Source organism: Punica granatum, chromosome 2 (assembly GCF_007655135.1).
Source record: "Punica granatum isolate Tunisia-2019 chromosome 2, ASM765513v2, whole genome shotgun sequence".
NCBI lineage: Eukaryota > Viridiplantae > Streptophyta > Magnoliopsida > Myrtales > Lythraceae > Punica > Punica granatum.
The window spans coordinates 24544755-24562240 of record NC_045128.1 but is presented as its reverse complement, the minus strand read 5'-3'; the positions used below and the strand labels follow the sequence as shown (position 1 = coordinate 24562240).

At 36.4% G+C, this 17486-nt stretch overlaps 1 protein-coding gene across 2 annotated transcripts; it reads right to left on the bottom strand.

Moving 5' to 3' along the window:
- Positions 1–9937: 9937 nt before the first annotated feature.
- Positions 9938–15866, bottom strand: LOC116196848 (glutathione gamma-glutamylcysteinyltransferase 1-like). Of its 2 annotated transcripts, XR_004154905.1 has the most exons (9): positions 15509–15866; positions 14859–15015; positions 13950–14188; positions 13682–13845; positions 13133–13184; positions 12192–12419; positions 11264–11785; positions 10268–10604; positions 9938–10166 (listed from the first exon to the last, which is right to left on the bottom strand). XR_004154905.1 is itself a non-coding variant. In XM_031526763.1 (8 exons), the coding sequence occupies exons 1-8, from the start codon at positions 15581–15583 to the stop codon at positions 10518–10520; spliced, it is 1524 nt and encodes a 507-aa protein (XP_031382623.1). In that variant the 5' UTR covers positions 15584–15866; the 3' UTR covers positions 9938–10517. The 2 variants fall into 2 exon arrangements, 1 of the variants encoding a protein (XP_031382623.1); XM_031526763.1 differs by having other exon boundaries at positions 9938–10604.
- Between the last annotated feature and the right edge of the window lie 1620 nt (positions 15867–17486).

The following is a 17486-nucleotide window of genomic DNA, read 5'->3' as shown; positions in this document are numbered from 1 at the left end:
TTCTCTTCTAAAAAGTTTTGATGTGTTTGTTTTAATTTATAATTAAGTTAAGAGCCGATTTTTTAAGTGGTCAATGAAATAAATGCTTATTCAATCAAACTAAACTACTAACATGGTTGATTCAAGTGGTTCGACGCATATTCCGCTTAAATAAGGTCTTGATTTAAATGTTATATATGAAGAAAACTCATGTGGAGAGAGTTTCACCCTTAGTGGGTGGACTCAACTCAAACTGAATTAGTCACAATCCATTAGAATTTCGGATACCAGGATGCATACTGCATTCTCCCCTAGATTGTCATTTCCATCTCTCCTCCCTTCTGTGCATGTCCATCAAAATGGGACCATTTTGCAATTAAAAATGATTTTGGGGGCACCGCTACAATTTCATAAAATTTCCTAATTTTCTTAGTGATCAATTCATAAAATTAGTATCTTTTATTTACTGAATCATTAACTGTTTTCTTAACTTAACTTAATAAGTTAAGTAAATTTTTTGTAATAAACAAACAAGCTGAACTATACTGAGTGCAGAAAAATGTATTTAAAGACTTGATTGGATTAAATAATTGCTTATAGTTGTTTGTTTATACTTAATTTGAAGTGTTAAAAATTTAAGATGTCAATACAACATGTGCCTAATTAATTACGTGAGAATTGTTTGGTTCAGTAAAAATTACAAGTTTTGAAAAATAATTAGTTTTATTTTTACTTAATACTAAGTGCATTTTTACTTAATCTGATAATATATATGTCAATTTTTTTTACTAAACAAGTAAGTTAAATCCTATTAAATGTTGAAAAATCAATTCAATCACTTTATCGGAATAAACGAACACATGCTTAGCCATAATTCTAGTTCCCAAAAGATTTTTTACACCAAAATAATTCCTAGATGTTCATTCCCTCAGATAAAATGAGTCGCCATCAAAATCATTGTTACGAATAGTTTATGTTGCATTTAACACTGTTAAATTAATTGCTTGTGGCATCAGCAATTTATAACTGCCATTTGACGGAATACTGATTTGTCTGACAGAATGAACATATTGAGTTAGACGATTCCATAAGCCGAGGATTTAGCCGCTAAAATTCTTTCCGTTATCTTTAAAAGCCTTTGGTGGAGATGGAACGTGACAGTTTGAGAGCATGTTCATAATCTAGCAAAATCAAATCTACGGAAATGAAATCAAGCAAAAATAAGAGATTGCTCATCAAAGCCTCGCACGTCTATACAACCCCTGCCATTCATGTGAAACCGAATCGAACTCATCGAGCCGAGTTGACCATCAATTTGGGACCAAGCCAGGCTTGTAAATTGATCCCATCTTTCATCCGGTTGGTGGTGGAAATTTGATCCCAAATAATGAGCTTGGGCCTCCAACCTCCTTAGGGGGCTTTGAAATGTCATGGCCCGTCCTTATGATGCCTAGGACCCCTAATTTCATTATCAATCTATAAAACATATGAGAATTACAATTTCTTAAAGTGTGAAAAATGAGTGTGAACGCTGATATTTGAAAGGATTTCTTTTTTCTGTTTTGGTCCATATATGCATGTGCTGATGTGAAGCATAGGTGTCAGTAAGATAGATCGAAGATTCAAGACCAAAGTGACATTTCTGTCACACCTTGTCTTCTAGGACCTTATAAAATGATGTGGATAGAATATGGAAACAAGGAACGCTTAGTTATATACCTGAATGTCATGATAAAATATACAATTGATTATTTAGGCAAATCCATGCTTAGTAATCCAAATAGGAAATGCTAATCTGATAATTAAGTATATGACAGTATTCTCATGTATGTAGGAGAAGGTGGCATTCTCATGTTTGTGAATAGAATATTAGGGAACAGAAGATAATCTCTTGGGTTCAATCAAGAGTGAGTACCAATGCATCGAATCATTTTTTTAATTTCCCATTATTCAGTATGAGAAGAATATGAGGAGAATGCATCACATAATATCCATAATATTTTCAGGATCTATACATAGTAAAACAAACTACACCAAGTAATAAATGTCCGTGATAAATGCTATCAATATATTAAAAATAAATATTTTAGTTAATTTACATAAATAAAAATAAGTATATCATATGACAAAGTTCTCACGTTATCTAACAATTTCACGTATAGAATTGAAATATAATTTCCTAAAAGTCACTTTTCATAATAAAAAAAATTGTCAAAAGATTTAAATTTAGTATTTTAAATGAGAACGTCCTAATGTACTATTAGAAAACATTATATTACAAAATTAGATTGTTATATTTGAACCAAATATATGTAACGATCTTAGATAATATACAAATGATTAATTAAACATTTACAAAACAAATTAAATATGAGAATCAGTTTCAGAATTGTCACTAACGTCTAAACCATTTAAATTATTCTAAAGTCTAACATATTAGAAATTATTCCTCAAAAATAGGAATTGATTATTCAAAATTCTTACCGTTTATAAAATTAATTTCATTTTTAAAGATTGTGAATAATTACCTAAATAAATCCAACTATAATGAAATATAAGATCAACCAACATTTATCGAATTAGAAAAAGAGTTAGAAGAAGAAGAAATGGTTCAATCCTCTTATTTTCACTTCTCTAATTGAGAGATTCATGAATCGGGATCCTAATGCATAGATACAAATGGTCCAATGCACGACACTGAAAATTAGCTATATATATATATGATAAGTTGCTTCCTCTTTATTAATTAGAACTTGTCGGCTAGTTTATCACGCTAGGGAAAGGCATGCGGATTATCATACTTTTCTTTTTCCCTTTTTCTCCTTTTTCTAATTAATGGTCATTGGTCAGCATTGTATTAGTACTTTAAGTAGAGAATTGTCCCATTAGGATCATTATGTATGTATAAACTAAACATACATAGACCGATAAAGTATGAGTACAAGAAAAGAAAGTACAAGAAATTAAATCATATTTATTTCCATGCCACTGCACGAATAAAAGTATTGGTAGATCAGATTCGCATAGTGGTTTTTTGCCCGCATTCACTGATGACGATGAAAAAAGGACTGGTTTGTGCCATAGAATATTCCACATTTTCAATGTATCTAAAATTTGCCGAGCGCACTTGTAAGTGTCTAATAGTCATGATTCATGAACATAGTTTAAAGATCAATTACAGTTTCACAAAATCATAGTATAAATCTTATCTTGTAAGTGTCTTGTCAGTGTCTACGTGTACTCCCGTTTGTTCGATGATTTCTTACTCTTCTAAGGCTTTCAGTTCTGGGCTTAATCCAAGACATCCGCCATAAATCGATAATTTTATTTATTTATTTATCGGAAATCCTGTAATCTTGTTAGAATTAATCAATTAAATAGGGACAAAGATCCTAGAGGGGAGAGGGAGAAATATCAATTAGGACGGTGTGATCTTCTTGGGCTAGGTTACCTCTTCGGAGATTCTATGGTTTAGAGGGAGAGGGAGAGTTTTGAGAGGATTGAGGATGGACTCTTCTTGACGTGGTTAATTTATAACACGTGTCGCAATTGAATGACATCTTTGAATGTAATCTCCAATTTTTTGTTTAATTGATTTCTCCATACTTTGTCAGTAGATATTTGTCCCGATTTGATAATTTTATCGCGTAGCTATTTTATTTCATGATAATCTGATCTCGTGTTTTTGGGTGTCTCTTCACCGCATATTCCAAGTTAGGTTTGGTTTGGAAGTGCTATTATTGATATAAACATTTTGAAATATAATTGTTAAAGATTAAGCGTTGATTTCAAAGTATATTAATTTGTTTGGATGTAATAATTTTAAACCGTTGAAATTAAAGTTAATGCTTGAAATATAGAATAAGTTGATATAGCTTTGATAAGTACCTATTAACTTACTGCAAAAAAATCATATTTCCAACTGTTGAAATTGTCGAAACCACGATTCTGAAACAATTCATCCAACACTCTAAAAACAATTAAAAAAAGCATTTATTCGATCGCCGCTACACTCCCAAACAAAGCCTAAAACATATTATATCAATATAGATTGGTAAAACTGATTAAGCAAATCAATACTAGGATCGCGAAAAAGTTTGAGCTGCAAAGACAGTAATATGTTTTGAAGTTATAGGAAAAATTATTTTCTTTAAATATGATACCCTATAATGTCCTTAGCCTATGATTTGTTAAGAAATATCCCTACTCGGGCATGGCTCACCTTAATCACAAAATCTTTCGATATGGATTTTCAACTTTAATTGAAAGATGCCCACGGATAGTCGATTAGGTATTCGTACACATTATTAATACACTGTCACTAACACGTTGGATGTATTATAATGTTAGCCTAAATGTAGCTAAATTTGGGGTATCACGTAATCATGGCTTGCTCTTCCTACTTTACAGGAAATATTTTTAAAAAAAAACTTTTTTAGAGATATTCAATGGTGATGCGATTGATTATTGTGACGCCTATTTTGTCTACTTCCTCACCGTCCATTCTCTTTAGTAGCATGAAATTCTCTATATAGCCTTTTATGCAGTCCGCAAGGAGACCAAACTTTATGAGTCACAAGCTGTTCATTATCAATGAAAGGAAACAAGAAAAGCATATATCATGTATGCATCAATAGTTTTCTTAATCTTTTATGCCTTGTCGTGATTGGGACATCGATCTGAGTTTCACTAAATAATCCAAATTCACAATTCCATGGTGCATTACAATGTCGTGATTCGTGGTTTGTGTATAATTAGGTGGTTTAGCATTCATGACCATTTCCATTAATGTACCAAAAGGCAAACCTCATGTCATGCTAACGGCATCGAGAAATTCTTTGCAGAATCATAAATGGCCCAATTACCTTTTATATCGTTTGATGATCAATTATTTATTTATTCATGTAAAAATTGATTGTAATTTAAAGATCTTAAAAAATAACGATACTAGAAAATAATTGCACTATAGACTTTCCTACGTTGTATCATATGTGGTAATGATTATATGTTTCTCATTGACAGTTCTTTATACAGTTGAGAGCTTTCGGGCATTCGTTGGTTTTACGGATCATTGTGATTGGATTTTTCTATCTTGCCTACTCAGATATTTATAAGCCGATTGAGATGCCTGATACTCTCTGCCCCCTAAAGCCTAAGCAAAAGCTAAGCTAGGATTATCTTTATTGTTGATTGGGGAGAAAACCTGTTATTGGAAGACAAATTTTGTCTCTTTCTTTGCTAATCTTAATGAACAGGGTAAAGAATGACTAATGATTGTGAAGGGCAAGAAACACATATACACGTAATACTTACTCCCCCCCTACGTGTGCAGACAGCAGCAAATTATGACCAATATCTTATATATGTGAGTGTGACACTGATAGTTGAACATATGATATGACAAGTGGGGTATTGTTGAATTCATCATTTCATTTACAAGCTTTAAGTGCTTTTGAGGTGAGAGAGATTCATTACCCCAAATTCAAATGGTAAAATCACTGCTGCCTTTTACAATGTAATTATGTAAAATCAAATCAAATCAAAATTGAGACAGAAAATTGTGTCTCCAATTACATGTGGACTCATAACAAGGGCTGCACTAGTTGGGAAAATCTTATTCCAATAATGAGCAATTATTAGTTGGATATTGTTAGTAAACTGCCACGAGGCTATGCGTAATTTATCAATCGCAACCTATCGCAGAGAAAATATTTGATGAGGTTAACATATATACTAAAATCTCAATCTAGTGTCTATCAAGTTATTCTATAAAGTCTACAACACTTATTTCTCTCACATTTTTCTTAATATATAATTAGAAATAATGCATGCTACTTTGATATGTTAGACTCGTTTAATTTTTTCTCTCATATCATATTGTCAAATTTTGGAGATTCATGGGCTCCACTGAAATAATAATGAATCGCAATAAAATTTAAAATTGTACTTATAAGACCAACAATGGTTGACAAGTAATTGATGACTTTTCACTGAAAAAAAAAATCTACATCAAATCCCGATGCACATAATTCTGTAATAGTATTAATAGTGACACTCCACCGTGCAGGGGATGGCCAACTGCAATTGCACGTCTATCAGAAAAATAATATCAAATAGCACGATTTTTAATCCATTTCTAAGCTGCAGCACAAATTTTAAAAAATTGACATCATTTAGCATAACCTCTTTAGGCCAAATCTAGCTAGCACCATCAACTCTCCGTCTAAAACATTACAAGAAGCTGACATGACACGGCCCCGTCATGTGAGCTGCCACGTGAAGGCTAGCCGGCTTTCCTTCTCCATTTAATAGTCCCAAAACGAGGTGCTAGATTTGCCAGAAAATTCGATTTTGTGCTACTCGACGAAGTACCAAGTTTAGAAAGCGTGTTAGGATGTAAAAATGATGCAAAAATCTTGTTATGTGGTATAATTTTCCCAATCTAGAAACCCATTAAAGTCCATCAAAATTGACTAACCGAGGGGTATCATCCAAATTTTCAAAGGTTATGAAGCACTTCTTATTTACCTCGACATTTTACTCTAAAAAACCTTAGTGAAATTTTTATGAGTGACCTAGACTCGTCTTTATTCAAGAAAATATCTGGAAGGAATGAGCAACATGGAGCCTGTTTAAAAAGCAAATGGAGTATTTTAAAGCTCGATGATGAGATTTGGATCCCGAATAGTTTATAGTCGTGGTATTTGATGGAAGTTATATATTGGTGCTCTGAAGCACATATATAAATGGAAAAATAAATTAAATCAATACTGGTTTTTCTATTTATTTATTTATTTTTGGGTTTGCTTCGCTTGCTAGCTAAAAGCTTCATGCGTTCCGATTAATCATGTTTGAATCGGCGTTATATTGAGTGGTAAAACTTTTTCGCGCATAGATTTTTTCTATTAATAAGACTCAAATTGTAGGTCTTTATTTAAGGAGAATAGACGTATGTTGAATCACTTCAACCAATTCATGTGGATCACCGATGATTATCTTTTTTTTTAGTGCACCTTGGTATGCAAAAGCTCAATTTGCCTCGACTAATTCAGTTCAAGCCGAGTTAACCCACTAAATGGTGAAACTCTCCTAGAATGAGTTTTTTTTATTCATAAGACTCGAATCTGGGATCCGTTAGTTATCGATGATTATTTTTTAGGTAGGGGACGGTCTCTACCGTCCAAGACAGCCGATTGATGGCCCAATAGGATTAGGGCGGTGCTTGTTTATTAATTATGTTTTAACCTTGTGAAAGCCAAAAATCTTTTTCTTTTACCTTAGGGGAAAAGGAATAATCATGCGGCTGGAATCATTGGTCCTAGAATAATTCATCCAGTCGACATTTAATGAAACGAATATGACAACATGTCAAGTGCGAGGAAACGTGAGCGAAATTTTGGAGATATATATAATCATTGTTGTCAAGAGTCAAAAGATTGATTTGAACTCTTAAACTCTTACGAATTTTAAGGTTTTACGTTTTTTTTATGCTCTAATCAACTCGTCGTAAAACTTAATTTTGATAAATTTGTATAAAAATGCAAGCTTTTATTCATCAAAAACAGTAAAAGAATTACCATAAAATACAGTAGAAAATCAATTTGGCTCGAGTTGAATAAATCAGTCCATGAACTTTCGAATACTATGGTGTACAACGAAAAAACAGTTGATAGTGGATTCTAAAAATATATAAACCATTTTGCATTGTAATCTTAGAACAATTAACTGAAACTTGTGATTGATCCAAAATTTATAATGCGCAAAAGTCAAAATAGTATGTCCATTAGGCTAACGAAAAAAATAATACGTCGATTAATTTAGACGGGCAAAAGAAAGTAAATTAATTTATAATTTTGTTCCAACGTACCTCACTTTTCTATGAATAATTGACATATAAAAAACAATATCGAAAAGGAGAAAATATCTATATTACTAAGTTATCGGATATTAGTAAAGAATGTATGTTGAATCTTCATCTCAGTTCAGTAAAAGTTACTTGTCACAAATATAGGAATCAATGTATCGCTAAGCATTGTTTTCATTTTGTTTGGAAACTATGATTTTACAATTTGATTCTACATTCGATCTTATGGATCCTTTATTATGCTTACTCAAAAACCTGATTTTGACTGCCGCATGCATAACAATGGGTTAATTTAGCATTGCAAATTCATAATATATTGATCGCTTGCCCATGTTTGAAAGAGTTACTCGAACCATTTCTTTCAACTTGTAGGATCGCATGTTGAAAAATGATTTCACAATAGGACAAAATTTATGACATGACGTACCTTTTAGGGTTATGTTAGTTATAGCACAATAATACTTGAGTTTCGTGTCAAATGTGACATGTCGTTAAATCCATCAACAATTAACGAAGTAATGACGTGGTGTATAGGTGGAAGAACTATGGGACAAGCCTGACTGCTAATACCCATCCAACGTAACGAACCAACAAGCCAACTTCGGGCTGTCAATTATATTTGCTCAGACCTTTATTTTATGAGTTCTTTGTATCAATGTATATCACATATCAAGTTACAGTTTCGAAAAAAGAATCAGGCCAAAGGATTGAGAAATGAGTTCCAAAAGTAGTTTCAAGGTCAATTTTTATCAAGTAATTTGAGACTTGAAAGTACAATATCTCACAAGCCGTCCAATCAAAGCACAAACCAGAAAATTCTACAGTTTCAACATGTCCTATATTTAAAATTTATATTTTAGAGTTAAAAGTAATTTGTCTCCTCACCTTTAGACATAGGAAAGCTTTGCCCCCGGCCTTTCAAAAGTTGCAAGTTACCCCCCGACCTTCTAAGAAAATAGGCGTTTTGCCCTCTCCATCAATATTACGACCAAATTCGGCCAAATCATTTAATAATAATAACAATAATAATAATAATAATAAAAGAAAAGAAGAAATCAAGGGTGGGGCTGGAGGAGGCCCCACCAGCCATGCCACCCCCACAATCGACGTCTCCGGCTGGCACAGAGCCCCCTAGCGACGTCGATCGGGGGGTGGGGTGGCCGGCGAGGCCTTTCCCCTCGCCCGATTTTAAAAATCACAATCGGGATTTTCAAAATTAAGGTTTCGAAAATCTCAATTGGGATTCTCAAAATCGGGGGCGGGAGAGGCCCCGCCGGCCAACCCACCCCCCCCGATTGACGTCGTCGGGTGTTTATGTACCCAACGGCAATGTCAATCGGGGGTGGGGTGGCCGGAGGGGGCCTCTCCCACCCCCGATTTCGAAAATCCCAATCGGGATTTTCAAACCCTAATTTCGGAAATCCCGATTGGGATTTCCGAAATCGAGGGAGTGGGAGGCCCCGCTGGCCACCCCACCCCCTGATCGGAGTCATCGGGGGGTTCTGTGCTCGCCGACAACGTCGATTGTGGGGTAGCGTGGCCAACAGGGCCTCCTCCACCCTCACCCTGGATTTCTTGTTCTTTTTTTTTTGAATTTTATTACTATTATTATTATTATTATTAATAAATGATTTTGTCGGAATATTGATGGAGAAGGCAAAGCGCCTATTTTCCTTGAAGGTCGAGGGGGTAACTTGCAACTTTTGAAAGGTCGGAGTAAAACTTTCCTACATCCTAAGGCGAGAGGCCAAACTACTTTTAACTATCTATTTTATTGTATTAGACTCACGTACCTTCTTTATAAGTTCACGCACAAACACATAGATAAATTAACTCCCCAAGGACTACCCGGCAAGTGAGAATTCGACCTCACGACCTTATAGAAAATATACAACTCACGAGGCTTACACATCTTATCTACTTAAAATAATCCCCGGGCTTCATCTTATCAATTAATATATTTACTTAAAATAACCCAGTACCATGAGTATTCATTTTCTAGTCACCTATTGTTCAATATTCACAGCGATTACGTGAAAATTAGTAGTTTATCTAACTCAAGTCATTAAATATTGAACAATAAGAGATTAGTCATTCATCAAATTCAGTCCATTAACATGTATGTGGTATGCCATTATCCATCCGAAAATTGGTTAAATATGTAAATTTATCCGCATGTTGAACATCAACCACCCTGGTGCATCATGCAAATAGATTCTGTTACATTTTTAGTCTCCAGCAGGTTGAATCTTCATAAGAGTCGAGGCCCGTTCGAGCTCTACCAAGGTCATTGCCGATCAGCAATCTCAACAAGTAACCATGCCTGGGACAATCAAGGACCATATAAAACGAAGAAAACAAAAAAGGCTATAAATCAGTATGAACCTTCTGCAGTGTTCCACCTTCAACAGAGGCTGTCTATACCTCAAGAAAGAGTTCGAGTTCATAATGCCGCTCCCCTGCTCGAGATTTATCAGCACGTGAAGTCTCCCTCTTTGTACAGAGCATCTTTTCTCCCGAAGAAGGGTAAGAATCATATATTATCGCTATTGATACAGATTTCATAATTGAGAGAGAGAGAGAGAGAGAGAAAGAGAGAGAGAGAGAGAGAGAGAGAGGTTCTCTCAATCTCTATAGGAGGCCGAGTCATTTACAGAGCAGGCGCCGAATGCAACTATATGCTCGGGGCAGAGAGATCCTCATCCACCTTGTTCTCCTGACACTTCTTTAGAAGATATAGCTGCCGCCGTAGATGCAAAATCTGCCAAAATGAACACATTCAAAGTGTTAGAAGTTACAATACCTACAATCTTATGAGTGTAACGAGACTGCTTATTCTTCAGAATATGACACCTACCGACTCCTCTACATATAACAATCCTGCCTGTTACTCCTCTCTTGCCTCTTGAATGACATGTAATGCCTAGTCTAAGTGACTATTCTATTACATCGGATGAATGCTAAGACATCCCAGTTGGCACTGACATTAAATGCACTGCGAATAAGCTTCAGATCAGCACCAGAAATAAGCCGGTACAGCTATAGGTTCATGGTTTCAACTAAGGTTTGAACCCACAAGCAAGCTCGGTGGGATCACTTCCACATTGGATATTCTCCAAGAACCGAACAGAGCAAGAGGTCTGTTTACATGTCCTAGTGAACAATTCGATCTGGATTAAAAAAACTATGGGGTTATGTGTATCTGTGAGATCCACAAGTGTGCTTGTATGGGATCCACAAGTGTGATAAGCGACGCATCTTTATCCCAAAAGCCAAGGAGTGCATCATGCTAATTGTTTTTCTTTTTTTCCCCTAACAGAGTATAAGGATGCTCCTCAGAGGTCAGGTTGACAACCTTGACGAACTTGTGCAACTAACAAGACAAGTGAACGAACACAATCAAGTAGAGAAGCTAATCACCTCTTCCTGAAGCAGAGGGGGGAGATTCTCCGTGCAAACAAGCCCATGTGTCTCCCGCAAAAGTTCCTCATTTTTGATCCCAGACCAAGTCTCTGGAGGTAATGCAAGTAAAAGAGCAGTCAAAATATTACTTCCTGCTGGCTTCTGCAACTTAATACACCCACTGCCTGTGCCATTGGAGACACCACATCCAAGTTTAACTAGAGAAGGAGGAACAAGCACATCAACTTTCTCCTCATTTTGACCGCTCAGTACAGTCGCACTTAAAACTGCGACGGGTTTGTTATCATTATCATCGGTCTTCAAACACTTGACGCAGGTTTCCTGACAGCAAGAGCAGCCTGCCGAACCAGTTTTCCCAGCCAGAATCTCGGCCCCTTGGCAGCAGATGCTAGCTGCAACTTTGTGAAAATTGTCATCGTCAGTGAGAGATGATAGCCTTCGGCAACAAGCTGATGAGGACAAGAAATCGAGAATGTGTTTGTAGAGACCAGTCTCCTGGACTTGCTTTAGCACCTCATCCTGCAACATAAAAAAGGAAGCACATTCAGAATGAAGGGACTATCTCGTATGAATTGGTCCATGAGTGAACCACCCTGCCAGTCTGAATCTCACGGGTTTTCCCTGCTCATTATATTTTATCAAGAACAAAAAATGAACGGAGTCAGAACCAAGTCAATAAAACGGATTCATGAGTTGCACGAGATGAATTGAGCTAAAATAAAGACTATCAAGATTGGACCCCTTTATCATTCAGCATTAATTATGCCATGTAAACTACTTAAGAGACATGTTCTTGCTCTGGACCTTAAGGCTATTTCATAATGAAATAACAAAATTACATGGCCAAATTACAGTTTCCTATATCATGACGAACTGCAGGTTCCTTTATCAAACTCACCCACTCAAGCATTTTGCTATCTCATACCTTCGCAGCTAACCGTCCTTTTTCCTCTTGGCTTATACTGGTGCCACCATCTTCTGCCCTACGAACTTCAGCAACCCACTGTATAAATTTCTCAAAATCCGATGGGAGAGAGGCACAAACAATACCAATAACCTTCTTAATATCTTTCACATCCTCAAACTTCAAGAGAAGAGGGACATCATCCGCCAAGTATTTTGCAATACCATTCCAGCTCTCATTTCTGCAACTCTGCGGGGAGATTTTAGCATTGGTTACTGAAATATTAGATGTGACCATTGATTATCTTAATTTACCAGAAGCAAGAGAAAGACAGTAAGCAAAACCAGTCACGATGAGGTTCGATTTTTATAAGCTACTGTATGCAAGAGAAAAAACTAAGCAAGACTAGTCACAACGAGGTTACATCTCATAAGCTATATTAACAAAATATGTGTACATCGATTGGAGATAAGCAAAATGTCTGGAAGAAAAATCTCATCACAACAAAGACTTAATCAAGTATTTTAGGTTCCTAAAAACATGCATTGGATCTTCTCAATAAGTATAAAGCAAGCTCCACTCTATTATGAAGTTTGTTGTAACTTCCAAAGGTATGAACAACCCTAGTCAAGTATTTTAGGTTCCTTAAAACATACACTGGAACATATCTCAATTTGCATGGATAAAGTACAATGCATGCTCCACTCTCTAGTAAATTAAGTTCGTTGAACTTCCAAAGGTATAATCGATCACCAAGGTCACAAATACTAGGGGCATAAGCCAATATTTTTCAACAATTAAAGACGCAAGAGACTGGGGAAATGAAGATCAATTATCTATTCGAGAAAAGAAATATAAAAAATACATACAATAACTGCAGCTGAAGCAACTCCTGCATCTCCATGGATATGCTGGTAATGAGTAGCCAGCATATTAAGTAACAGTGGTTTCTAGACAATTACCAGGGTATAAAGGAGTCCTGGGTCCCTCCGAGGCCTAGATATCATCATGAACCTGTTAAAAGGATCAATTTGTAGAGTTAATACATGTCCATGAAACCTTTGACAACGGTAGGAGTCAGACACTTCAAGAATATGGAAAACATTATTTTGTAAGTGGCTGGAGTATGTCTAAATTAGAAAAAAAACATTATTGGCACAATTGACATGGGCTGGCAAGCAGCACTTGAGTTCTGCTGACAGGAAAGAGGTGAAATCTCTTTGCCTTCAGTCTCTTTTCTAGGATTTTTCTCAAGGGTCATTAAAACTTTAATCTCCAATGGATCAGTGATATTCAAAACTTATTAACATGTACAAAAGTTAAACTAAAAAGGATCAAATTTAAAACATCGCAGGTCATTGCTTGTATAATAATAGTATGGGTAACTCAAAGATGACTAATGAGATATCACCTCTTGCAGGAAAGCTCTAACACCTAATCATGCTAAGGCTGCATCAGATATAGCCCGTAAAATATATTGAAGGCGTTCGTGAAAAATAGCATCAGATTACCCTCTCTGTTGTCCTGTTTTCTCATCAGTGGTATCCATGGCTTCCCAAAGAAGAGTGAGAGGCACCCAGTGAGGAGGATACTTGAATCGTGCAACATCCAGTATAAGCACCATGTCACTTCCCGCATGATAACCACCGATAGGTGAAAAATGACCAGTCCCTGTCTGCAATCAAATTATTACAAAATATAGTGATCGATTACTCATTTACATATACATATACATACATACACATATATATACATGCGTAGAACATTATTTTCTTTTACCTGTTTAAAGGTGGCTCTGTGATAAGATGAAACCACATGAGAACCATCTGAAACAGAACATTTCTTCACAAACTGACGGAACTGATCAACCGTAGTTTGACTAGTTCGAAAAGCTTGGACTTCAGCTCCAGCGCATTGGGCTAGACACACGACCTTCCCAAACGAGATGCCTTCAGCTTTTACTTTTTCCAAAGGCTCGCAGCAATCTAGCATTGACTCATCAAACCATCTCCATGGACCTGTGAGAGTTTCCAAGGATACAATAAGTACGAGCAAGATAAGGCAAAACCACAACAACAATAGAATGTGTAACCAGAAGAACATAATCCCAGACACTAAGCATGTCACTTTGTTTTAAGAATATAAACTTATGAAACTGCTAGACAAGAACCTTGCAACCCATCAACTTCAATCTCAGCTTCATGTGGATTACGGTAAATCCTATGCCTGTTTAAGAAGCCTGAATGAGTCAGTGAACTGCATAATGAAGCATCTCCTTTTTAATCAGTTGACCAAGGCCGGACTTGACTTAACTAGAACCAACTTATTTTTTGTCAAAACATAGTTGAGTCCGGAAAACCTGAATGTTACAGTAAAATAGTAAAATCAACAAAGAGTCCTTTATTGACCCTTCTACCAAAGAAAAAGAAAAAAAGAATGGGAATCAACAATCCAGTCTCAGACCATACCAACTGAAATCATCTATGGCCTTCTCAGCCCTCAAATTACAAAACCATGATGAGATATAATTAATTAATTAATTATTGAAGTTATTCCATATGATCATCACATGAATTTGCTATGTTCCATCAATTTGAACCAACTATAGGGAACAGTTGTAGCTCGATCAACCAAAACAAGTGGCAGCATTCATCTGAACTATACAAACAAATATGATAACAAATTTACCTTTCCATTTTCTTCTGGGGTCGATGGCAAGCGCATTCAAGACCATGGACAAAGTAGCTAATCCACAATACGCCGGCTCTGACTGCGTCTGAAAGTACGATATCAACTTATAGAACCCTTCCATAGTTCCGGCTTGAATGGCATCAATGAACAGCTTCTGCAATTCCAAAATCGCCAGCCAACACCAAAAGATAAAAGAATTAGATTAGAAATGCAAGATTTCTGTTGGATTTGAAATCGGACCAAAATCAACACAATTTGGCAGAATTCAATTCAATAAGTTGTTATGGGCTTAATCTTAGATCCCAAATTCCTTTGTAAACAGATTATCCCATTCTAAAGTACACACATTTCAAATAATATTATTTAATTCATTTCAATTAAATCCATGAACTTTCCAAATAATATGATTCATTTACAATTGATTTGAACTGAATTGAACCGAAATGAATTCAAATCAGTTCTTATAAATAGTGATTCCAAACAGAGCGTAGCCTCTCCATCACAAATTTACGCTATCTTCACAATCCCATTTACAAGGAAATCAACTCAAAATACTTCTTGTTTTTCTATTATGTTCTTGGGTATGATCACTAGTACTTCAATGAGTATACTAATCTCCAGTTATGTAGCAGCAGCAAAGTACGTACCTTTCCTTCATTGGAGGCGAAATCGATGGCGGGAGGAGAGGGAAGGACTCGCCTGTAGAGGCCGGCCATCGCCATTTCTCAGGGTTTATCTTTTCTTTTCCTCCCTTACACGATCTTCAATCAAAACCAGTCACGCTGAAGTCAATACTGACGGCTTCAGCCCGTTCCTCAGGGCCAATTCGACGATCAGGAGACGACCATCAGACAAAAAAAAAAATGGAACTTCGTCCAGCATTGATGGCTCAAAGGAATCTGATTCGAAACCCTAGACCAAGCGAAGTGGAACAATTCAATTCAGAGTCAAGACAATCTCAGCGACTCGAAGAAACTGTGTCAAGCGTAGCACAAAAGTGCTGAAACAAATTATGCTGCACCAACAAAGAAAGGTAAATTTTTTACTTTTTTATTGTTTTTATTTTTTTTCCATTTATTTATGTATTTATTTTAGGAAAACGACAAAAAAAAACCATTATGATTTGAGCTCGTAATAAATCGCACCATATTCTTTTGTTTGGGACAATTAGCCCTCATGTGGTTTGCGACGTTAGACATAAAGGTTTACGGAGTTAATTTTTTTTTCATTTTCAGTTTTCAATCTTTAACCTTTTAATCATTTTTATCTTATTTTTTTCCTTTTATTATTTCTATCATCAACTTTTTATTTTGTTTCATTTTAGTCCTATAAAGAAAAATCGAAAGGGGAGGGGATCGGGACTGCCAATCGGTGACCCCGAACCCTCCACCGAGGGCGCCGACACCCATAGAGGACGCCAACGACCTCGGTGGAGTGGTCGGGGTGGCCGACTGGCAGCCCCGACCCCAAATCGACCGGGGACTTCAACTCGAGGTCCCCAGTCAATTTGGGGTCGGGGCTGCCAGTCGGCCACCCCGACCACTCCACCAAGGTCGTTGGCGTCCTCTATGGGTGTCGGCGCCCTCGGTGGAGGGTTCGGGGTCGCCGATTGGTGGCTCCGACCCCTTCCCCTTCAATTTTTCTTTATAGGACTAAAATGAAACAAAATTGAACGTTGAGGATAGAAATGATAAAAGAAAAAGATTTAGGACCGAAATGATTAAAAGGCTAAAGATTGAGGACTGAAAATGGAAAAAAAAAATTAACACCGTAACCCCTATGTCTAACGAACCAAACCATATGAGGGCTAATTGTCCCAAACAAAAGAATATAGTGCGATTTGTCCCAACTCCAAACCTTAAGGTGGATTTTTGTCTTTTTCGGTTTATTTTATACTTGCATTACATGTTACAAATGTGTTTCTTCAAAGTCTAGTCGGATTTTTCCATTCGATTCAAGGTTGGGTCGCCACCCTCTTTTGATTTTTGAGGGAAAAAACCATTTTCGGTCCTCAACCTTTACTTATTCTTTTATTTTCGTTCTAAACCTATTTCTTCATTCAATTCTATCCGTTCAAAATATTTTTAGAATATATTATATAATTAAAAAAAATTCAAAAATATAAAAAAATAAGAAAAAAATAAAAAGGGAGATCCTAGCGCAGCCGGTTAGGATCTCCTGATTACCAAGGTAGGGCGTCTCGTCGGAGGCGACCCCTTCCCATCCGTGGTTGCTTGTGGCCTCTGTGGTCGCTCGCGACCTCGAAGGGGGAGGGGTGGCCGTCGGCAGGCCCCCCTTTCCCCGAGATCAAGAGATCCCAATTCGAGTGGGATCTCAAGATACTGAGGAGGGGGGACCCCGTTGGTGGCCACCACTCCTCCTCTAAGGTCGCTTATGGCCTCTATGGCTGCTGGCGAACTCGGTGGGGGAGGGATGGCCTCCGACAGCGCCCCCTTCCCTCGGAATCGAGATATCCCAATTGGACTTAGATCTTCTAATCCTTTCAATAAATTATTTTATTGTATTTTCAAAATTAATTTATAATTAATAATATATTTAAAAATATTTTGGATGGAAAAGTAGTTTTTTGACAGAAAAATTAATGGTAGGACTAAAACAAATAAA

Excerpts from the sequence above, each read along its gene's own strand:
- LOC116196848 (XM_031526763.1), bottom strand. The coding sequence starts at position 15,583 with ATGGCGATGGCCGGCCTCTACAGGCGAGTCCTTCCCTCTCCTCCCGCC. Across the intron at positions 13,846-13,949 it reads ACAGAGCCACCTTTAAACAG|ACAGGGACTGGTCATTTTTC; the intron begins GTAAAAGAAAAT and ends ATTTGATTGCAG. Across the intron at positions 10,605-11,263 it reads CCCCTCTGCTTCAGGAAGAG|ATTTTGCATCTACGGCGGCA; the intron begins GTGATTAGCTTC and ends TCATTTTGGCAG.